General features: G+C 41.7%; 3 protein-coding genes across 4 annotated transcripts; 2 read left to right on the top strand and 1 right to left on the bottom strand.

The window, feature by feature from the left end:
* Positions 1-305: 305 nt before the first annotated feature.
* pink1 (PTEN induced kinase 1) lies at positions 306-4,253 on the top strand. The gene is made up of 8 exons (XM_017486872.3): positions 306-816; positions 979-1,251; positions 1,360-1,463; positions 1,676-1,858; positions 2,169-2,332; positions 2,807-2,934; positions 3,345-3,575; positions 3,667-4,253. Exons 1-8 carry the CDS (start codon positions 460-462, stop codon positions 3,919-3,921), a joined length of 1,695 nt encoding a protein of 564 aa, XP_017342361.2. The 5' UTR covers positions 306-459; the 3' UTR covers positions 3,922-4,253.
* A 1,956-nt stretch (positions 4,254-6,209) lies between these two features.
* On the top strand, positions 6,210-11,600 carry agmat (agmatine ureohydrolase (agmatinase)). The gene is made up of 7 exons (XM_017486874.3): positions 6,210-6,662; positions 9,374-9,573; positions 9,843-9,891; positions 10,017-10,212; positions 10,539-10,718; positions 10,925-11,009; positions 11,117-11,600. The coding sequence occupies exons 1-7, from the start codon at positions 6,388-6,390 to the stop codon at positions 11,188-11,190; spliced, it is 1,059 nt and encodes a 352-aa protein (XP_017342363.1). The 5' UTR covers positions 6,210-6,387; the 3' UTR covers positions 11,191-11,600.
* Positions 11,601-12,484: 884 nt separating this feature from the next.
* On the bottom strand, positions 12,485-22,934 carry dnajc16 (DnaJ (Hsp40) homolog, subfamily C, member 16). Of its 2 annotated transcripts, none has more exons than XM_017486876.3 (15): positions 22,767-22,934; positions 21,640-21,824; positions 20,989-21,055; positions 20,559-20,880; positions 20,204-20,388; positions 19,810-19,914; positions 19,552-19,710; positions 19,296-19,426; positions 16,759-16,933; positions 16,255-16,437; positions 16,004-16,080; positions 15,832-15,912; positions 15,659-15,748; positions 15,376-15,546; positions 12,485-15,099 (listed from the first exon to the last, which is right to left on the bottom strand). In XM_017486876.3, the coding sequence occupies exons 2-15, from the start codon at positions 21,813-21,815 to the stop codon at positions 14,658-14,660; spliced, it is 2,364 nt and encodes a 787-aa protein (XP_017342365.1). In that variant the 5' UTR covers positions 21,816-21,824; positions 22,767-22,934; the 3' UTR covers positions 12,485-14,657. The 2 variants fall into 2 exon arrangements, with proteins under 2 accessions (XP_017342365.1, XP_017342364.1); XM_017486875.2 differs by having other exon boundaries at positions 22,629-22,767.
* Positions 22,935-23,104: the final 170 nt, after the last annotated feature.

A 23,104-nucleotide genomic window follows, 5' to 3' on the forward strand; every position in this document is an offset into this window, starting at 1 on the left:
GTTCTGGGTGTTTTTATTGACTTTTTTTACGAACGCTTAAGTGCAGTTAATTATCTGTCATACTGTACGTACAAAAAGACAACTGCTTGAAGCCATGGGGTGCGTCCCAAACCGCGTACTTACCTTCTATATAGTAGCCGAGATACATGTATTTTTCCCCATTACAGGCCTATCGTAGGCAAGTATGCGGTTTGGAACGCAGCCGAACTCTCTTGTTCACCATAAAATGTTGAGCACTGCCGTGTGTGATCGTGTCCTGTCGCAAAATGCGGTGAAAACTCTCACACTACGTAAATAATGTCATTATGGTTTTTACATGTCTGACAAAAAGGTGTCACGTGATTGAACATGCGCCCTTTCAGCCAATAGGAATCAGGTAAACATTGTCCTTGACGTGTGGGAACTGTCAGGGCGAACGAAGAGTTTGGTTTAATAATTTTCGATACATTTAGGTCAGTCATGTCGGTTAAACATGTTCTGAATCGTGGGCTGGAGTTGGGCAGGTCGCTTTTCCAGCTCGGAATCCTAAAACCTGCGGGCCGAATTGCAGCGAAGTTCCGAGGTGAGCGGTTGCGGGTGAGTCAAGCAGGCCGCACCGTTCAGCCGCGGACTTTCTTGCCTGCCCGCTACCGGTATTACCGCTCGTCTCTCAGCGGCCTCGCCGCGCAGCTCCAGTCCTCCGGCTTCAGGAGGCTGATCGGAGGCGGCTCTCCGAGAAACAGAACCGTTTTTCTGGCTTTCGGTGTCGGTTTGGGGTTGATCGATCAACAGCTGGACGAAGACCGAAGGAGCGCAGCGACATGCCAGGAAATCCAGGTAATATTATTATATACCCCCCCCCAAAAGAGCAATAAATGGCAGTTAAAGAGACAACTCACTAACTCCAGGACAAAACAAGATAAACAGACACTTGGATGACATAAAGACGTTTCTCCATTAATGAACTGATTTATTGTTGTTACATCCACTGATCTAAAGGCGTTATTCACGAAGAAGAGGTTTCAGAGTCCTGTAAAACCATTCTTGTCTGGATATAAACTGGAGGACTATGTGATCGGGAAGCAGATAGGAAAAGGCTGCAACGCTGCTGTCTACGAGGCCGCGGCGCCGTTTGCACCCCTTGGGACAAACAGCAAGTGCTCCCTGGTGGAGCTGAAACAAAACGAAGATGAAAGTGACGTCAGAGCACCTGTGACGTTCCCCAGTTCACACAGCTACCCCCTGGCTGTGAAAATGATGTGGAATATTGGGGTATGTTCCATCAGCACTATGACGTATTCACTGTAGTGCAACAGTAAATGAGCTGCTTATTTATTTTTATTTTATTCTTCCCTTTTTTTTTTTGTAATTGCATTGCAGGCAGGTTCTTCTAGCGAGGCGATCCTTAATGCCATGTCCCAAGAGCTGGTCCCTGCAAGTCCTCGGGCTTTGAGGAAAGAAAAAGGAGAGCTTGTCCTGAGTGGGTGAGTCTGTTTAGGCATGATGGTGTCCCTGAAAACTGGTTTAAAGGGGCAGTTTGTTATTTTAAGAGCTGCTGTTTATGTTGGAAAATACACTTGCATTGAAAACAATTCCATTTTCGCTGAAAGTACAAACTGCACCTTTAACATGAATGTTTTTTGTTTGTTTGTTTGTTTTTGCCAAGTAGTTTTAACTTAATGCACTCTGTTTGCAGTCATTTTGGGAAAACGCCCAAGAGAGTAACGGCCCACCCCAACGTGATCCGAGTATACCGGGCCTTCACGGCTGCGGTGCCGCTTCTGCCTAATGCTTTGGACGAGTACCCCGCTGCCCTCCCTGCCAGACTCAACCCTGCCGGCCTGGGCAACAACCACACGCTCTTTCTGGTCATGAAGAAGTAAGAGACCAAAATGGCCACTTCTGGAGCATAGACCGAACGTTCTTTCCCAATCCTCATTTTCCATACAGACATGAAACTATGTTCTGGCAGATTCTAAAAACAAATCATATTTACGGCTATGACATCCATAGTCATGTGTACATTCAGTTAAATAGTGTGTAAAGCGTAACTACAGCAGTACTTCAATTTTATATTACCTTATTTGGCTTAATGTTAACGTAAAGCATCATATAATGAATATCGTTTAAAATGAACAAATTCTCTGTCACCCAGTGTATATTCAGCTCTGAACATTGTTGTGCTGCAGTTACCCGTGTACCCTGCAGCAGTACCTCCAGGTGTGTGTGCCAAGCTCCATACATGGCTCCATGATGCTTCTGCAGTTGCTGGAGGGTGTGGATCACCTGTGCAGGCAGGGCATCGCCCACAGAGACCTCAAATCCGATAACATCCTGCTAGAGTTTGATTCCGGTTAGTACTTTTACTTATTAAAAGTGGATTTTACTGATTAAAAAAAAAATCCCCAACTGATTCTGAATGAAAACATAACACTCAAAGTAAAATATTGCCGAATTTTGTTACAAAAATAAGCAGTACTGACTACCATGAAAATGTTCTGTATTTTTAAAAAATGAAATAAATATACAAATATTAATATATATGAACTATTAAAGTATATAAAGAATATACATCCAAACTGAACCAAAAATAACACTCCAAATAACAAATAAAAACAGAGCCGTCTAAAATGAATTTAAAAAAACATTTCAAATAACACAACAAAATTTGTCAGTGATAGTTTTTATTTCGCCTCTAGAGGCCGCGCTTGAAAACCGATCCACCGTTCGACCTCTACTCTATACACTTCTAACAATACATGGAGTGTAAATATAAGAACTTTGATGTGATGTGTTGTATTCTGACTGTAATATTGTTGTCTTGAAGCGGGCTGCCCCAGGTTGGTCATCACTGACTTTGGCTGCTGCCTGGCAGATGAAGGTTTAGGACTGAAACTGCCCTTCAACAGCCGCTATGTGTACAGAGGAGGGAACTCCTGCCTCATGGCACCTGAGGTACAGGGCTATTGTCTGTCCCATTTCCCTTTGTAGACATTGGAACACTTGAACAAAGCACATCTCAGATCGAATGTATTAGGAGAACAGAGAATTTTATTGATGTAATTCCAGCATCGAACATGATTATGATGTGTAATTATTTAAGCACGCTGATAATTTACAGCATACAGCAGCAATGGTGTTTTTCATTCAATACATCAAATGTTTAATCATATGATTTTAAAAAGAATTTGAACTATTATAAATCCTTGTTTATATCAATCAGCCTTTATTAAAAGGTAACTCTCGAGGTATTCAGCACAGCTGGTGGTTTGCAGCTGCAGTTCACCCTGTAGATCAGAGGAGAAAACACAAACCGCTGCTTTATAGCTAATACGAAACGTGTCTAATTTGACAAATTTACGCAGGTGGCTACAGCTGAGCCTGGCCCCGGCGTGGAGATTGATTACAGTAAGGCAGACGCGTGGGCAGTCGGGGCCATCGGTTATGAGATCTTCGGTCAGCCGAACCCGTTTTACAGCGCCACAGGCTTGGAAAGCCGCAGCTATCACGAGAAACAGCTGCCCCTTCTGGGTGCCAACGTGCCCTCGTATGTGCACCTGGTGGTGAGGCTGCTTCTGCGCAGGAACCCTAACAAGGTACGCATTCATCCTTCGACCAGCATACCGTCTTTGGTGACGATCTTTGATATTAGTGAGAACGCTATTTTTTTACGCTTCTGACTTTTAGCGCCCGACTGCACGTGTGGCTGCCAACATCCTGCACCTCGGCCTGTGGGGCAAACGCGCACTAGCCAGCCTGAACCCTGCCAGCATGGGGAAGATGGCCGACTGGCTGCTGTGTCACTCAGCTGTGGTTCTCCTTAAAGGTTTTAGGGTCAGTGCCTCAGTGGAGGCAGAGCTCCAGAGAGAATTCCTCGCCAGCCTGGATCTGGAGGAGCTCCGCATGGCAGCGGGATACCTCACGTACGGACGACAGCATTAGCGTCCGAGCTACGTTGAGAAAAGCACAGAGACTGTAATTTCCTGAGCATTAACACTGTGGATGCAGTGCAATCGGAGTTTGTTCTTCTGATTGTGATTGTTAAAGTAACGGCACATGCACTTTTTCGCTGCTCTTCATGGGTTTCCCGTTTGACGTAGTCTCTACATAGGATGTAAACGAACCAGTGTGGAAATACGCACGGAGTGTCAACAACGTATTAGTCATTTTTAAGTAATTGCAAGAACACATACAGGTACGTTTCTGTTAAACAGACAGTTTAGTTCTTGTTCATTACATCACATGAAATAAACAAACGCCACACTCCTTTTAAACTCCTTTCGTGTCATCTCATCATTAATCTCGCCTCAAACGTTAAAATAATACAAATATTTACGAAGAAATAATTCCATGCTTAAATATTTTAGAAAGAACATCATTTATATTTTTATTATTAGTACGCACGTTCTAATTAGGCGTTCAAGCCCAAAGGGCTGGTATTGTTTCTGTTCGCCAGACCAAACATCATCAGTAATTTGCACTGGAGGATGAAGATGAAGAGAGCACTGTTGTATAACATTCTCTCCAACCGAAGTTTAAAAAAAAAAAACTTCCAGAGACGAGGAGTTACGGATTTCAAAAGAAATTAAACGTTATTCAAGACAAATAAAGTGAGACCACTGCAGACAAGTCTAAATTATGCAATCACAAACAGGCATTTTTATACCTTTCTGAGCTAACAAGCTCATCTTAGGTGTGGTTTTACCTTTTTTCCTTAAAAAAAAACCCCCACAACAATTCAGCCTCTTTGACACAATTAATTACTTCTGCTCATAGCTGTTTTATAATTGTGGTGTAGGATCAGTTAGCTGTTTTTTTAAAAAATTTTATATATGTTTCACTCTGACGGAGTTTTCCTTTTTCTTCCTCTGACCAAAACTCCCCTAACTCCACACTTGGTAATGGGCCTCAAGGTTGTTTACTTATTCTCCTTTCCTTTGAATCGTCTGACCATCTCTTGAGTATTGGTATCCAAAAAGGTGCTGTATACCCTTGTTTGGTAGAACTCCAACAAATTCTCAGGGTGATGGTCTTCTCCTGTTGACTTGGAACTGTACTTTTTCTGGGTCTTGTCTCACCAGGTATTTTGTCAGGAACCTCAATTCCAGCAGCCTCAGCCCGCTCCTTTGCTTTTTCCAAACACAACCTGAGGTCCTGAAGCCGTTTTAAGACTCCTTCAATCAGTGTATGACACTGCCAGATCCACATCTTTACATCAGCTGAAGAGCATCTAATGCAGCAGCAGTCTCCTGAAACACCTCCTGGCCACCTCCAAGCAAAGCGTAAACTGAAACATTAGAGCATCGCTTGCAGCTGGATCAGGTGGATTGCTGTCTGACATTTTTTTTTCAACAGCTGCATAGTTGCATAACACAAAGACTTTCTGCAGTACCTTTAAGGCATTTTCTCGACAGGCCCAGCGTGTGCCAGTCAGCCATTTTTAGTCGCATAACCTGCTTTCTGGAACACTCCTCAGGATAGCAGACTCTGTGCTTTGTAGTTTCTCGGTTACATAACAAGCTGGAAGGGTTTACTTCATTGTTAACTTGAAACGAGGAAACACGGATGATGGTGATGGAACGACTGTTTAAAGCTTCTAGAACATACCGTGAACACAAACTGATTTGTTTCGTGGACGTTCCACTACTATAAAACAGATCAAAATATGATGCTCTTTAATAAACGAAACATTGTTATCGTTCTCTAAATTGCTGTTGTGTAAGAGGAATAAAACACCTTGGTTCGGGACATGCTGTTCCTGATGAAATAAACCCCCCAAAACAGAACAATAGAAACCATCGCAGAGACTCTAATGGTTTTCACTACAAATACCATTACAAACCATCAGCTGTTAACCATTAAAACCATAGCAGGATGTATTACGGATGTAGGTCGTTATCCACTAAACATAATGTCACCAATAAAAGGTGACAAATTACCCTTAGAGTCCCACAGGAAGCATTACAGTGTCCATTAAAACCACTGCAAAGTCGATGAGGGTGTCTGTTGGGGTTTTTTTTTCTCTCTTTCTTTTTTAAGCAGAGGTTATAGGAAAATAAACATTCTATGGGTGGAAATAGGAAGATAGGAAGATGGGCCACATGACAGCACGCCGTCGTTGATTATTTTCCTCTACAGCCCATGCAAAAGCAGTTAGGCAGGTAATGACTATAGAGTTGGAGCGTTTACAGGATGAATGAAATACATTTCCCATGAACACCAGGGGGAGGAAAGGCACCTGTCTCTCGCGCTGGGATCTTGTTACAGGAGTGCAAAAGTTCAGCTCGGTTTTGCAGCAGAAGTTTTTACAGAACTACAGGCAGGACAGGAACACCGGCGCGTTTAAAAAGGAAAGAACAAGGGAAACGCAGGTAATCTCTCGCGCGTGCAAAGTGCAGTCTGATTAACATGCTTCACTTCATGAAGATCCGCCAGCTGAGAGCGTGCGTGGCGTTCCTGCGGGGTCAGCCGGTCGGGGTGAGTGGGAATGGGAATGTGATCACCCCAAGCAGACTGATGTCCAGCAAAACATACAATGTTCCTCCGAGCAGCGAGTTTGTCGCGCGCGTGTCAGGAATCGCCACCATGGCCAAGTTACCTTATCAGGACACAGCCGAGGGTCTGGACGCAGCCTTCATCGGAGTACCCATCGACACCGGGACCTCCAACCGACCTGGAACCAGGTTTGCTCATGCATATCACTCTTGACTCTCATTTTCTCAGATTTCACCTTTCAGAAAGCATGCACTGTAAGCTCATGACGCGAACACCTGCCGCACGTGCAGAATAGTTCTAAGCACAACGCAGCAGGGACGTGCAGAAGGAGGGGCTCTGGAGGCTCGAGCCCCTGCCCTTTTTCTAAATTATTTAAAAGTGCCCCTCTCAACATTAATTAATAAACAATTATATTATGTAAAAATAAAAATAAAAAAAACACACACACACATGTGAAGTGAATAGCACATGAATCACAAGAAAGTAGTTTTCAAATTGACTGAGAGGCAATGTCTTGATAAGTACAAGCTACTCAAGTTCTTTACACTTCCAGACATGCAAGTAACCTTGTTATATTATATGCATGTTATATAGTCAGTAAAGGCACGATGCCAAACAGACAGAGAGGCAGAAAATGAAAAAGAAACTGAAGAAGGAAGCAGCAAAGGGACATCTTCATTATCAACATGAGTGAAAAAGGTGAGCTAATATGAGACGGATGAGTTGCCAAAAAGGCATCATAGGTTTACAAAGAGTTAATGCTTGCAGCAATAGTTGGTGTTACCGGTGCTCTGTTTGGCTCTACACAGTTTACCCTTGCCCCCTGTGGCACCGCCCACACTATCTCCACTTAGTTCAGTTGGAGAACATTCAACAGATGCTACAATTATAAACTGAAAGCGTCTTCTCCATTCAGCATGAGCTTCACAGATTAACAATGAACCCACTTTTCAAGACTTGCTGCCACTTGGGATAGACAGTGACATTCTTATTGACAAACAGGAAGTCATCAGCATCTCTGAACAGATGGTTCCCAACAGAAAGTTCAAACTTGCAGACTAAAAAGCCAGTTCAGCAAGCAGTGCGGCAGTTTAATGGGAATCACTTTCACTGCGAAATGAATAGTTTTACTGACTTTTACAATAAGTGACATAGAGTAGGTGTGTCACTGTATTTGTAGATGGTTATACTGTAGTTTATTTTTCATTTAATTTCATAAAGTTTGAATTTTCTTTTAAGGATTCTTTGGATTCATCTCTCCACTAAAAGTTGGCGTTTTGTTGTAATTATTTCTATGAATGTAAAAAATTAAAATACCATTAGGATATATTAGTAGTGTCATTCTCATAATGTTTTAAAAATTATTATTTATTTATTTATTTTTACATTTGAGCCCCTGCCCTTGAAGAACTCCCTGCATGTCCATGCAACGCAGACAATACTTCCTAACTTCACCCTAGAGTCATCTGGCCACCGAATTATACAAGACGAGGTTATCGCTGATCTCACGCTTCTCTAGAGATCTGCTAGTGACACTCATTTCAGTTCGGCATCTTGCATAAGCTTGCAAGGAGGACTTTGTTAAAGGACATGAGCCTCTCAATTATATGGTCTCAGCATCATAAGCTGACCTGTCACCTGCCACCAGGTCTTTAATTCAACTAGGAGAGAACTCTGATTTTCGGGCTTCTTGATATACCTTATCAGGCATTGCTGGACATGAGTGTTTGTGACTAGCGAGCCGCTTAGAGCTTGAGTTCGAATTAGTCACAAGATGGTGTACATGGTTCGACGTCCGTATGATCTGAGAAGAATCCATCACATCTATCTATCCATTTCCCATACCGCTTATCCTACACAGGGTCGAGGGAAGCCTGGAGCCTATCCCAGGGAACTTGGGGCACAAGGCGGGGGACACCCTGGACGGGGTGCTAACCCATCACGGGGCACAATCGCACACACACTACGGACAATTTGGAAATACCAATCAGCATACAATGCATGTCTTTGGACTTGCAAGTAGGTATCCCTTACGAAGGGTGAAATAGAACTAGCTCTGTTTAAATGTCTTGCTGAATCTATTCTGATGTGATGGAATATGCAGGACTTCTGCATACTAGTCAGTTATCCACCAAGCACCAATGTTGCTGCAGATTTCCGTTCCAGCCAAGCAGCTGCCATTGATCAATTTGATTGATTGATTTAACTTTATTGTCTGCCAATGTGGAAATTCTTCTTTGGCTTCTCAGAGACAAAAAAAAAAAAAATGCCACAATTATACACATACACAATACAACATAGTTGCTTACCCTTCATTTAATTTTCTAATTGCCTCTGGTATAAAGGAATGTTTATACACACTTCTAAGATATTTTGCGACCTTATACCTTCTTCCAGATGGAAGCATTACAAATTCTGAGTTAAGTGGGTGTGTGTAGTCAAATACAACCCTCCACACTGCACTACACAATCCATACAGAATTTAGCAAAGTTTATTTTGCGATTGTTGCAGTCAAAATTGCTTGATTTTTGCTGCAGATTTTTTTTTTTGCGGAAAACTACTTGAATCGATGAAACTGCAATCGCGCAAAATTGTTTTTCGATGTTTGTTGGTAAATAAAACCTTTCAGCTGTACTCGACGCACTTGAATCAAAGGGGTGAGTCTTAGGCCGAAGGTTCGTCACATGACACGTCATATGCAGTAATTTCGAGCTCTGGAGTTTCCTTGATTTTGCGTTCGTTTCTCCGATCACGAAATCCTGGAGGGACTGACTACACGTCCAATAGGTTCATCAGTAGAGCTGCATGTTGGGCATCCTGCACCATACAGTATAGTCATTACAAGTATGGATTCAAATGTTCACTTGCAGTGAATAATGTGAAATGCTCTGTTGCCAGGTTTGGCCCTCGGCAGATCAGAGCCGAATCGTTCATGCTGAGGAACTACAGTGGCACGGGAGCTGCACCCTATGAGTCCCTGATGGTTGCAGATATTGGCGACGTCAACGTGAACTTGTATGACCTAAAGGACGCCTGCAGACGGATTCGCGAGGCTTATCGCAAAGTGGTGGCTACAGGCTGCATACCGCTTACGCTGGGTGAGTTCCGCATGATCAAGAGGATCCTAATTTTTTAAGGAAAGACAAAAATGTATGGTTCATACAATAGCCTGAGGCAAAATAATGAAAAACTTCGTTCAACTTTCATCGTCTGCAGCTCAGACGCGTCTTCGGTAATGATTAACCATGTTCATGTATTTTACCAGCAGATACATGAGGCCAATCAATGATTTGCGGTCATGTCAGTAAGCTGTTTGTGGAACTTTAACCTCTGCATTGCAGGACTGAAACTCTGTTTGCGTTCACAGGGGGCGATCACACAATCGCTTACCCGATTCTACAGGCCGTGGCAGAAAGGTAGGCAGGAACAATGTCTATATGTATCGTTAGGTGTCTTCACAATAATACTTTTCATGTGAAAATGCGAGTTAAAACATTATCCATGTGGCTTTTTTAAACTCATGTTGATTCGTTTGTATCAGACACGGTCCGGTGGGTCTGGTCCATGTGGATGCCCATGCTGACACGGGTGATATGTCCCTGGGGGAGAAGATCACTCACGGTACACCGTTCAGGCGCTGTGTGGAGGAGGGACTGCTCGACTGTAAACGCGTGGTTCAGATTGGCCTCCGAGGCACTGCCTATACGCCCGACGCCTACGCGTGGAGCAGAGAACAGGTATGACTTCTGGAAATAGTAATGATGAGTGATTATTATTATCGATTATTATTATTATTATTATTATTATTATTACCCCCCAGCCCCTGCGATGAGTTGGCACCCCGTCCAGGGTGTCCACCACCTTGTGTTCCCCAGGATAAGCTCCAGGGCAATCTTGTGTAAGATAAGTGGTACAGAAAATGGATGGCCAATAGTTATGATGACTCAGAGGGTTTTCTTTTGGTCTGCGACTTGAGACGTATGATTTGAGTTGCTGCCCCTGTGTGGATAATTTCCCACACGAGGTACATATACATGCTGAAAGCAGGAAATCTTCTCTGCAGGGTTTCCGTGTAGTCCGGGTGGAGGAGTGTTGGTACAAATCTCTGGTGCCACTCATGACGGAGGTTCGGGCCCAAATGGGTAAAGGGCCTGTTTACCTCAGCTTCGATATCGACGCTTTGGATCCTGCGTTTGCCCCAGGCACTGGAACACCTGAGATCGCAGGCCTCACGCCTATTCAGGTAACGCAGTGACTAATATACTGAATCTTTTTACATTTATGGAACATTGATGGAAGGAGTCTCCAGTGTCAGCTTTTTGTAAGTCAGAGGTAAAGCTTCAACTTTCAACTTTGTTTTCCAACATGGGGAAGTCTTCAGGATGAAGAGCTTTGCTTATTTTGTTTGAGGTTCCTTGTTAATATGACAAGCTGCATGTGTGTGTTCAGGGACTGGAGATCGTTCGTGGATGTCGAGGTTTGAATCTCGTTGGCTGTGACTTGGTGGAGGTTTCCCCACCGTACGACACTACGGGTAACACGGTCTACGAATTTTTACGATGAACAGATAAGAGTTCTGATCCTTTATTCTGAATTGTGTTACATTTTTGCTGCTTTAAAAAAAAACTTTTCCATTTACAGGAAACACTGCTCTGACTGCAGCCAACCTGCTTTTTGAAATGCTTTGTGTCCTTCCAAAGACAAAACACTACTGATTACGAAGAAATGTTTACAGTGACTGAATAATTCGGTTTTAAGGATCATAAAAACTGATTTCTGTTTATGCTGTAGCACTTTTTGGTCCCGCAGGCCATGTGAGCACTTAAATGATGAGTCATTGCAATGAGTTGTGCCATTAATGAACGTGTTATTATGAAATTCAAGTCACTTTATGTGGGGGTGGGGTTTTTTTTGTTGTTGATTTTTTGGCTTTGCAGTAACAAATTGCATGGGAATCTCTGAAGACTTGCAGGGTTGGGAGGGTTACTTTAAAAATGTATTCAGTTACAAATTAATTTTTAATGTAATCAGTAACGTTATCCAAGTATCACAATATGAAAGTAATGTAATCTGATTCTTTTCGGATTCAAGGTCACATATGTAAATAAAGTCAAGAGAAAAGCAATTTGAACTAAAATGGTGTTTATTTCCAAAAATTTCTGACCATAGAACCCGATCTCATTTGAAGTTCCAGTAGTGTCGGGCAAACTGAAGACACTCGAGTTTCTTTTTGGATGAGAGTAGAGGCTTTTTTCTTGAAACTCTTCCAAACAGCTTGTGGTGATGTAGGTGATTTCGGATGTAGTTTTGGAGACTTTCCAAGACTTTTCCAAGACTTTTCCAAGACGCAACTAATATCTGCAATTCTCCAGCTGTGATCCCTGGAGATTTTTTGGCCACTGAAACCGTCCTCTTCACAGGATGTGCGTGAGACAATATAGACACACGTCCAATTCCAGGTTGATTCATAACATTTCCAGTTGACTGGAACTTCTGAATTATTTCCCTGATGGTGGAAATGGGCATTTTCAATGCTTGTGCTATTTCCTTATAGCCACTTCCCATTTTGTGAAGCTCAACAACCTTTTGCTGCACATCACAGATATATTCCTTTGTCTTACCCATTGTTAGGACTAACTAAGGAAATTTCGCCTGTGTGTTTCCTCATATTTATACCCCTGTGAAACAGGAAGTCACCTAGGTGCACTAGTCCAAGTCACCCAGGTGTACTAAAAAAAGTAAACCATCAATGAGAATATACTTCAAATATATTTTCTCTCATGAATTCATAGGGGTGCCAATAATTATCACACCTGTGTTTTTGTGATTTTTTTTTTTTTTAACAAAAGATCAAAAGGTTAAACAGTAGACAATTTTTCACAGCCTTCTTTGCTCATATTTACCAAGGGTGCCAATATTAGTGTCGCGCACTGTATACTTATTCACTATTTTTCCTTAAAATTAAAAAAAAAAAAAGAAGAGAAAAAGAAAGATACTTTTGCACATATCAAAGTTATGGAAATAAAACTGAATGATTTATTTATTTTCTGACAGCTCTACATTTCAGAAATCATTTTTTGCAATAAATAAAACAGGCCACCTAATTTTTTATTTGATCTATACTGTAACTCTACCAAGCGGATATACACATGGGCTGTATATAAATTATGAAACTTACTCTAAGCCGATCACCAAAATGTGACGCTGAATAAAACATTCAGTAAAAACACTGGACAGAAACAGCCATATTTACATCACAGCAACACAGATACAATAATATATAAATAACAACAGTGCATTAATCATCATTCAACAGCACACTGATTAGATAATAATGCAATCTGGTAATCTGTTTAAGCCCTGTCTTAAAAACTCTTCTGGGATGGAAGACTTGGATTGTCATGCTGTTAAAAAATAAAATCATCCAAAACTCGTTCCACAGAAAAAAAAAAAAAAAAAAAAAAGGATAACAGAAAAAGGCACAGAAGCAGCTACAAATTTCCTAATTAAAAATACAAGTTATGACTGATATAGAAAAGAAAAAAAACCCCATGCTCCCTAGCTTCACTGTTGGGAATTTCACGTATACACCTGCCAATTTAGTATCTTCTCTTTACTCGCCTGTTGTGAAAATGTTTCATGTCATGTAATTGGTATAGCATGTTATGGCATGCCTAAAAGGAAAACACAGTACATACTGTAATACTGTTGTGGAATCCTCCTGTAATTTGCATACTGGAACCTGACTGGCTCTTGTATTTTATGATGCAATAACACATGCCTATTAAGAGTTCTATCTGTAGCTGCTACAGTCAATTTCACTCAAATTATTTTTCCTTACAGAATTTAATCATGTTCATTTTAGAAAAATCCTCATTTTCACTTAGAACATTGTACACACAGGAATGGTTCATATTACCACATCTGATTCCATGCTAAAACACCCGAATATATATATATATAACAGGTTCAAGGCAAAGTAGTCTTATTGCACAAGCAAGACACTGTCTTCTATATTCTTCTGTTCAGGACAGAATGTATGTATATATATATATGTATATATGTGTACGAGTATGCTTAATACTGACATTATTGTTAAAAATACTAACGATTATTATGAAATATTTTGCTGTTTAGGTGTTTAAATGAAAACTGAAAAAGGAGATCTTCCCACACTTAGTTATTTAGTTCATTCTACACTTAACAGATGAAAGTGACCATAGTGTGCATGGCAGAGTATCAGGTTAAGCCTTGTATCAGCTGAAATCCTCGATTTCAACCCATTAGCTGTTAAAGGTGAGCGAGATTTTTTTATTTTTTTTTAAAGGCATTTTCCAACTACAGAAAGCTTTCACTTCATATCGCCATGTCTTAAGGAAATCTCCACCCTGAAACACATTAAATATGTTTGTACTGAACTAATTGTGATATCTTTAGTGATCCTGGTGCGGCACAGATGTCACAGGAAGACACTGTTACTACTGGCGCATTGACCGTGGTGTTTAACTGAAGACAAAAGGTTTAAACAAATATAAGGGATAAACTGTTAATGCTGTTGGATCCTGAAAACAAAAACAAAGCAATTTTCCCATTATAAAGAAATCAACATTTTACAGCGTTGTTTGATGTCATATTAACGAGCGAGACGACATAGATCAAGATCCAAAAGCGCAGCTGCATCGCTCTCTTTAGGCATAGATGGAGCAAAGGCTAAATCCCACCGCAGCACTACCAACAGGTAGTTGAACGGCATTGTGGGTAATATAGGAAACAGTAAACATTGCTGAAAGCCATTTAACTCAGAATTCATCGCAAAATGAGTCATGGACGTCATTGAATCTTACGTTATGACTGAAGATTAATATGCAAGTCGTTCAGGGTGGATTTTTCCTGATATGATGTAATTTCTGGTCATTTATTAACAGACATTCCTATCTACTGCACCTTTAAAGTAGCGGCTGGAGCAGCGTTCAGTGGTTATGGCGCAGCATCATGGTTAAACGGAGCTACTATTAGACTCGGGTCATTTACAGCATGTGTAAGATCAAGGTCGGAGCTCTGAGATCACATAGTCCACCTACAGCGCCACCCAATGGCCGTGACACTGCAATAGGAGTGATGAGAAACTGATCCCAGAGAACCAATATTGTGTCCGTTCAGCAGCGTGCAAGGATCCCTAACTCTACTTATTGACCGTGATCTTGTCCAGGCCGGGCCAGGCCGGGATGTAGTAGCGAGGTAGCGTGCCCTCCATCAGCCGTTCCATCCACAGTCCCAGTCGGTCCAGTTTGTGGTGGATGTGGAGAGTTGTGGAGCGTGACCGTGCCCCGCCTTTCCTGTGCTGGTGCTCATCTCTCGAGCTCGACCTGGATCTGGAACTCCCCGCCTCCTCCTCCGGCCTGCTGTTAGCGTCCTCACCTGTGTACACTGGCTTGAACAGACACAGGTACTTCTTATGACCGTTGAGCGCCAGCACGTAGCCCGTGTAGTCTGCCTTGCGGTTGCTGGCCTCCTCCTCCTCGTCCGCCTCCAGCTGCATGGCATCCTGGGCATATTCCAGCAGGGTGGACATCCACTCGTTGTGCTTGTCCACGTTCAGGAAGGAGAAATGCAGCGTCTGGCTCCTGGAGATGTTAAGTATTGTTAACTCGTGTTTTTTTTTTTTTTTTGTAACTATGTCAAACTGCCCTTCTGTAACAATATACCCCTAAAATAAAAGTATACTATTAAATAATATACTCACAAAATTCTGTATATTCTCAGAAAAAATATTCTAAAAATACTTTATATTCTCAGAAAACATACTCTCAAAATACTGTATATTCTCAAAAAATATACTCTCAAAATATTGCCTTTTTTTTTTTGCCGTGTGCATGTAATGTGTGTATGTAAAGACGGACCCAGTGAAGGAGTAAACCTCCTTGGCGAACTTGCTGAGCAGAATGTTTTTGGTTGCGTCTGTAAGCACCAGCACCACGTTGATATGGCCTGGTCTCAACTTTACCAAATTACTGGTATAAGTGATATCCGTTAACTCGGTCACCTCCACAAAGTTCTTCTTCGGTGGACGGCTGCTCCAAAAAAACAAGGTTTAGATGTCTTAGAGAGCTCATGAAGCAAATTCTAACAACAAAGATATTATTGAAACAAAGCTATTCATTCACAGATCGCCATCTAAGGCACCTGGAAGTGTTGGTGGTGCTCGGTGATCCATTCTGGGGCTTCGCTGCTTCTTTCGCCTTCGATTTTGTCTGTTTCTCGTCACCAGAATCACTGAAACCGTATTAGAAATATCCTGTCTGAATGCAAATTTCAAAAATCGAGGACGAATTTTGCACGAATGTCCCAAATCATACCTGAAAGCCTGAATAATCACCGTGCCAAACAGGATGAATAGTGCAGAGAATATCAGAGACATCAGAGGCATTATTTCACGCCTGCATTAATAAGAACAGTAAATAACAACTTGCTGATAAACAACGTTTTTTTCAAAAATACAGTACACAGTATATTGGGTTTGTTACTTACCAATTATTGTGGAGAGCATCATCAATAATTTCAGACAAGTAGTCATACACTGCATAAATCCATCTGATTAAAAACATCTGCAATCGGACAAATATCATAATCAGATTTCAATTTAACGATTATTTGTATTAGCGCAGTAGATAAAATGTTACTTAATCGTGTCGTGGTGCGCTAGTCGCTCCATTGCTTGAAAATGTATGATAGGTCAGGATTCATTTCCCATTAAAAGAGGGATGTTCAAAGAGACTGACTGAAGCGAACTCGTTATTGAGCTCAGGCAGCGTTGCATCATGGGTAAGGATGGAGGGGTCTTTCCGCAGCCGCTCTAGCTCCTCCAGCAGTTTGTGTTTGTCCTCCTCGCTGCCGTTCCAGCCGCCCTGGACGGGCTTGAAGAGCACTTTACCGGCCCCGTTACGCCGCTCCAGGATCACCACCTACACGCACACAATCATAATTACTTTCTTGCTGTACTTAAGTCTGACTTTTAAGTATCTGTATTTTACTGGAGTATTTCTTTCACCTTGTACTTTTTTTTTCCCTTTTGAAATGTACAGTAGTTAGTAAACGTCAAATCTCTACTTTCTACTTACTGAATATTTAGCTTCACAACTTTAAAAGAAGCCCTAACTGCATGTTAACCCAAATCCACTGGGAATAACTGGCATACTCAAAGTAGAAACGTCATTAGTTTATGCAGCTGTTTGTTTTGGGTTTAGTTTTTTTTGTTTTTGGTCTGAGCGCCATGGTGCACGTACCTGTGGTGGAGTGTCTCTGTTCTTCAGCAGCACAGCACACAGAGGCTGCTGCTGGCGTTGGTACACATAAGCAAAGCGCAGAACCTCCTCGGTGTTTGCAGAGGCCAGAGACAAGAAGGCTTTGTTTCCTGGGACAAAGACTTCCTCCTCACCGGTGATGAGTAGAACACAGAATCTGCAACAACAACAACAACAACAAAATTGTATTGGTGAATGAATACAATGGTCTCAGTTAATCTTAAATGTTTATTTCGCATCAAAATAGAATGTGTAACAAAGAAAAAAAAAAAGATTTGTCTTTCTCTGGGGAAATTATTAGTGTGCACAATTATTAGGCAGATAAATACTTGTTTATTACTTCAGTCTTAAAGTATTATTTAACAAATAACTAACATGAAATAAAAACATAATTAACCAAAAAATTTTTTGGCCCTTCAAAACTATTCAGTGATGAATATACCCACGGTTCTTTTCTATAACCTCCATGAGCCTTCCATCCATCGAATCGGTCCATTTATTAATGTGTTCACGGTCGGTTTTTGCCTGAGGCAGCCACTGCAGCCTCCCGAACACTGTTCAAAAAGATGAACTGTCTTCCCTCACTGTAAATCTCAGACTTGAGAATTTCCCAGAAGGTCTCAATAGGATTTAAGCCAGATGATGAAGGGGTTCAGCCAGGTCATCATTGATGCCTTTGCTGACTAGCCAAGCAGTGGTGCACCTTGATGCACCTGACTTCTTCCTGTAACGCTGCTTGAAGAAAGTGTCTTGTAGAAACCGGCACTAGGGTTGGGAACTGATTGTCAGTCCATCTTCAACCGAACAGGTCCAACTAGCTCATGATTGATGATACCAGCCCACAGCGGTACCCCCCCGCCCCCACCTTGCTAGTGTCTCACTCAAACTGGTACTCTGTGCCCATTAGTGATCCACCCACGTGCCCACCCATCTGCTCCATCATAGAAATCCGTCCACAAAACGTTTGAGAAATTGGCCTTCAGGTATTTCTTGGCCCAGTCATGACACTTCAGCTTGCAGGTCTTATTTGGTGGTGGTGGTGTTTTAGCTTTCAGTACCTCCGCCATGTCTCTGAGCACCTGACGCTCCTGGAAGATTTCAGTTCTGAAATATAGTGGCACTGGATGCTAACGGGTTCCTGGTAACCTCATGTTTATTCTTCTTAAGTCTTTTCCAGTCAACTTGTGCTGTCTCTTTGTTGGCCCATTTTCCTGAGCTATATAGGGTATAGTTATATTATGCTCACCTTATATAGGGTGTTAATCATTTTAAGCCACACCCTCCCTCAATAAACAATTAAACTTCACCTAAAAATAATTATACCCAATTAGCATTCATGTTTATATGGTTAAGAGTTGGATAATTTGCATAGAAATAATGATCAGATCATAATTGTGCGCGCAGTGTAGTCTACACACAAACAATACAGGCCAAAGATGAGTCTCTAAAAGGTATCAAAGAACCGTCGAAGCTCCCAAAAACATTACTGCCTCGTGTAGAGACCCTTAAAGGAACACTCTAGTGTTCCATATAGCATGTGTGATTCCCACAGAATTATAATAATGAAAAAAGAAATATATATGATGATCAATAAATATTTTCACTTATCTTACCTGATGCGCCATTAAGTGTTACAGTCTTACTCAGTGGTGTAGCTCAGATAAACATGAAAGAGCCTTGGTTTCTGCCTGACGATATGCCTTTAAAAAAAATCACTCCTAGAAAGTTGCATTCCAGTGTTGGATAAAAACCAAATAAGAACATCTTTGAATCGAAATTTGCATTACATACTGTAGCTGCTTATTTGAAACGTTTACCAACTGACCTTCCATTATAAATACACTACCGGTCAAAAGTTTACACACCCTCATTCTTTATTTTTATTTTCCCACATTTTAGAATAATAATAATAACAAAGTCATTAAACTCTGGAGTAACACAAATGGAACTATGGGAATTATGTTGTGATAAAAAATAAATAAATAAATAAATCAAGATAATTTAATATTTTAGTATCTTCAAAGTAGACGCCCTTTTCACCTAGAATTTTCCAGAAATGTATTCTTGGCATTTTCCCAACCGATTTCTTGAGGAATTTCCCTGAGATTATTTTTAAACAGTATTAAATGATTCACAACTATGCTAGACTCTTACTGGCTGCTTTTCAGAATATTTTGCTCAAGTCATCCATTTAAAAAAAGATTATTTTGTGAATAAAATGTTAGTTTTCTAATGAAAGAAACGAATATGTCGACACGATTATATTTTTGTCTACGAAGCCAATTTCACACATTTAATCACACACCTTCAGATCAAACGCTTTTTAAGATCATGAGAAACATTTCAGTCGAGTGTCCACAAACATTTGCCCGGTGGTGTATATAACAAAGGTACAATTTGCTGGAGTGTTCTTTTAAAGGTGTTTTTGTTATTAGTGAAGTGTTATATTCAGCATGAGCATTCTGCTTCCTCCGTCAAATCATCAAACTTTACAAATGACACAATGGATTCCAGCTTACTTTCTGCGCCGATGGAACTGCTTGACGGGACAAAGTTCATCAAAGACCTTCTGGTTCACCAGACGAGGGGCAAGAAGAAATTTGTTGTTGGAGATGAATTCATCAATTATTTGTTTTTTCATCCCTTTAGCCTGTTTAAGGAAAAACATGATCATCATGCCACATCACAGAACCCCATCACTGATTATTATCCTACAGTACACAAGCATGCCTTGCATCATCAGGCTTGCATTACTTCACCGTGAAAAATATCTACCTGTATGATGTCGGCCGGTTTATCCGTGTTCTCCTTGAAGACGAGCATGGTTGGAGCGTAAGTGTTGATGTTGTACTGCTTGAGCAGGTTGGCCGTCTCGGACAGACCCTGGTCCACGTAGCCAAACTGCACATAGTCCTTATAGGCAAACGCAGTCAGCTGTGGAGGAACAGTTCAACATTTGCGCGCTGTTACACGGTCTCGCGCTCGGCGGCCGAGCGGCGCGTCATTATTTTCCCCGAATGTAACCGCGTATACCTTATACAACAGAGGAACCGCAGGCACTTGATCAAAAAGCAGAACGTGGGGTTTGTTAACGTCGTACCAGCTCTTCAGGAAGTCGCCGTCATTCCGGTCTGTGACCTGAGGACCGATCCAAAAAATATTCCGAAAGGTTTTAGAATTCAGATCAGATTACGGTTAAGTAGAAACTTTATTAAAAATAAAAAGTGTTTCTTTAAAATGTTACTGTCGATCAAGAGATGTCGAAAATTTTAATACTCGGGGGGGAAACGGAGAAAGAAATATTTTTCACAAATTTAAAAAAGGCCTACCTGATTGATACCTCCTTGATTACACTGCTTTGTAATTTAAATAGTAAATCTAAAGCAAAGCAGAGTGAGTGTGAGAGTGGAGCCCTGCACTGACGTACCTTCTCGACCAGTCTCTGAGGAAGCAGGTCTTCCACAAACTGCATGAGGTGCTCCTTGGCCAGAGCGTAGTTAAAGAAAGTCACTTTTCCGTTGACGACGCCGAGTATGGACGGAGTGCGGTGAGCTCCCAGATGATTCGCCAAGCGTCTCTCGTAGCCAACGTCGACCACGCCTATTCCTACACCTACAGACAGACGAGGCGAACGACAGAATATCGACAGGACCAGAGTGGAAACCTATTTGAGGAACGTCCCAGTTTCCTATCGGCAAATTACTCTGGTTCGGCAGTCTAGCGCTCATTATTTTCTAATAAATAAATAAATAAATAAATAAAATAGTTGTACAATATATTACCGAGAGGCTCGAGCTCCTGCACGGCCTCCCTCCACACGGGATCCATGTGGACGCAGCTGAAGCACCAGTCCGAGGTGATCTTGATCAGATACGGTCTTTTGAAGCTGTCGGATACGACTTCGTCGACGTACCGGTTGTAGTGCAGAGTGTACTTGCTGTCAGTGGCGTCGCGGCCACCCTCGCTATTAAAGGGGAAGTTGAAGAAGGACTCGTCGAAGTAGAAGTTGTCGTGGAAGTGACGGAAGCCGCGAGGCCCGTAAGGCTGGGAGCTGGTCTGCTTGTAGCGATCGTAATTGGCTCTTTTTTCTTCGTTGGATAAGATCTGAACAATGAGACCAAACCCCCCCCAACACACACACACATACTCATCATATATCATCAGTAATTTGTGAGTAATGAAATCCAAAGCCAGCAGAACGGTCTGTGATACCTCATAGGATTTGGTGATCTTAATGAACATGTCTTCTGCTTCTGGGTTCTTGTTTTTGTCAGGATGCCTTGGCAACAAAAGATACAAGAGACACAAATAACGAGCTGAACTTTTCCAATCAAGAGATCAAAAAAACTAAACAAAACCACACAAATATATAAAGTGTGTGTGATGGTTTGAACCATACCCTTCTTATTACGCCAACAATGGCTACGTTTACATGCACATCAATATTATGACATTTATTCCGCAAGGAATTGTGGGTGCTAGCGGATGCTCAGCTGTAGGTGAGGTATTTAGGAGTGGATACTCAGGTACACTCACACTCAGAACAGCCACGTATACAGGAATATTCGCACATAAACACTGTATTCGGAATACGGCTGCAACCCGGATACAGACCTTAAACGGAATTTGATGCGTGTGTAAACGCAGTCCGTGATACCTTTCGATATAACGTATTACTGAATCCTGATAGTTTCGTCAGAATTCAATATTCAATATGTTAAATATTACACATCAACCTTCTAACGACATCTAACATCCTGCCCAGCCGTGGCTCGGTACCGGTGCGTCGAGAGGTTTAACAAAGCAGACTCGCTGGGAAGCTCGCTGATGACTAAAACGAAATGCTTATTTGCAGAACGTTACCATTCTTTAGCAAGGCGTTTATACACCTTCTTGATTTCGGCATGACTCGCACTCTTGGTGACCCCCAGGATCTTGTAGGGGTCAAATTCGGCACCATCTCCCAGAGCTCCTTCCAGGAGGACGCAGAGGATCAGCAGCGAGTGAAGATTCAGGCACAGCATCATGGTTTTAGCCATGACTCCGCGCTGGAGGGACAGACAGGATCAAGGTTATGAAACAAAAAAGATGAGTAAGTAAATAAAAATAAATAAATAAATAAACCCAGCAGCATGGATTGTATCACTCAAGAGAGCAGCAATTGGCTGAATTCCAAATGTATCTCTATTGGAAATGTAGGGCACTAGATAGGTCATAGAAAGCTAGAACTTCATTCCCTAGACAGTGCAACCTATACAGGGTTCAGGGTGACTTTTGGGATTCGGCCAACTTGGCACGCGCACCTGGTTAGTCACCCATTTCGTTAATACAAATTATTCGAGGCTGCGTCACAAATACTTCTTTAGGGCACTAGACAGGTCGCAGAAAGCTCGTAGGTCGTTCCCTACGCTGTAGTGCACATATAGAGAGAGTACGTGCGTATTTGGGATTCGTCCACCGTGACACGCGCGCTTGGTCAGCAGTTGGTCATTTATCATTTTGTTAGTTAGTTAGTGTGAGATTAGCGATTAGCAACTATGCGAAGAGAGATGTTTATAAAATATTTAATGTTTAAAAATAAATTAATATGGAGTTAAAGTCAGTCTACGAGCGCTGACATCGTCCCAAATCTTTGACCTTGTTCGTTAACACAAAAAAACCCGCCACTTGTCAACCGAAATGAAATTAATGACTAACGTTAGCTTAATTTAGCATATTTTACCTAGTTAACGGTGCTAGCAAACAAGCTAACCGACTAGCTTTACCGGTTTTTAGCGTTATCCCAGACAAACGTACTACAGTGTTACACTGTGTAGCTTTTTTTATTTAAAAAAAAAATTATTTAAACGCACCAGGAGAAGAAACTCGGGTTCAACCCTGTGTTTTAAGAAAGCTGTCAAATCCGCTCGGACTGCTAAAATGCCATTTTTCCGCTAACATGTTCAACATCTGTTCACATCCCGCTCCATCCCCGCCGCCGCTTCACTCACCGCCTCCCTGCTGCTGCTGCTTCGGATGCTGTGTGGAGCGCGCGCTGCATACTACCTTACTAATTAGTATGATAAAATAGCACGCGACGCCACCATAGGTTACCATGGTCACTGTAGGTGGTGTACTCATTTACCACACTGTTTAGGACGTTAGTACGCAGACTAATGACAATGCGCCGAATATCGTGACTGGGTCAGGTTGTCAAAATAAAAGCGTACAATTAGTGAGTCTGAGCAAATAGCAGGACAGGAAAGGGTGATAAAAATGATCGTAAAAAAATAAACAATAGAGTGTTTGGCGTAGATGAATACATTTAAAGCATTGACTATCGGAGATA

Source organism: Ictalurus punctatus, chromosome 15 (genome assembly GCF_001660625.3).
Source record: "Ictalurus punctatus breed USDA103 chromosome 15, Coco_2.0, whole genome shotgun sequence".
In the NCBI taxonomy this organism is placed as follows: Eukaryota; Metazoa; Chordata; class Actinopteri; order Siluriformes; family Ictaluridae; genus Ictalurus; species Ictalurus punctatus.

Excerpts from the sequence above, each read along its gene's own strand:
- dnajc16 (XM_017486876.3), bottom strand. The coding sequence starts at position 21,815 with ATGGCTAAAACCATGATGCTGTGCCTGAATCTTCACTCGCTGCTGATC. Across the intron at positions 21,056-21,639 it reads AAACGCCTTGCTAAAGAATG|GCATCCTGACAAAAACAAGA; the intron begins GTAACGTTCTGC and ends TTTGTTGCCAAG. Across the intron at positions 19,427-19,551 it reads AACCGGCCGACATCATACAG|GCTAAAGGGATGAAAAAACA; the intron begins GTAGATATTTTT and ends TTCCTTAAACAG.
- agmat (XM_017486874.3), top strand. The coding sequence starts at position 6,388 with ATGCTTCACTTCATGAAGATCCGCCAGCTGAGAGCGTGCGTGGCGTTC. Across the intron at positions 9,574-9,842 it reads CTGCATACCGCTTACGCTGG|GGGGCGATCACACAATCGCT; the intron begins GTGAGTTCCGCA and ends TTGCGTTCACAG. Across the intron at positions 10,719-10,924 it reads CAGGCCTCACGCCTATTCAG|GGACTGGAGATCGTTCGTGG; the intron begins GTAACGCAGTGA and ends GTGTGTGTTCAG.
- pink1 (XM_017486872.3), top strand. The coding sequence starts at position 460 with ATGTCGGTTAAACATGTTCTGAATCGTGGGCTGGAGTTGGGCAGGTCG. Across the intron at positions 1,252-1,359 it reads AAATGATGTGGAATATTGGG|GCAGGTTCTTCTAGCGAGGC; the intron begins GTATGTTCCATC and ends ATTGCATTGCAG. Across the intron at positions 2,333-2,806 it reads CCTGCTAGAGTTTGATTCCG|CGGGCTGCCCCAGGTTGGTC; the intron begins GTTAGTACTTTT and ends GTTGTCTTGAAG.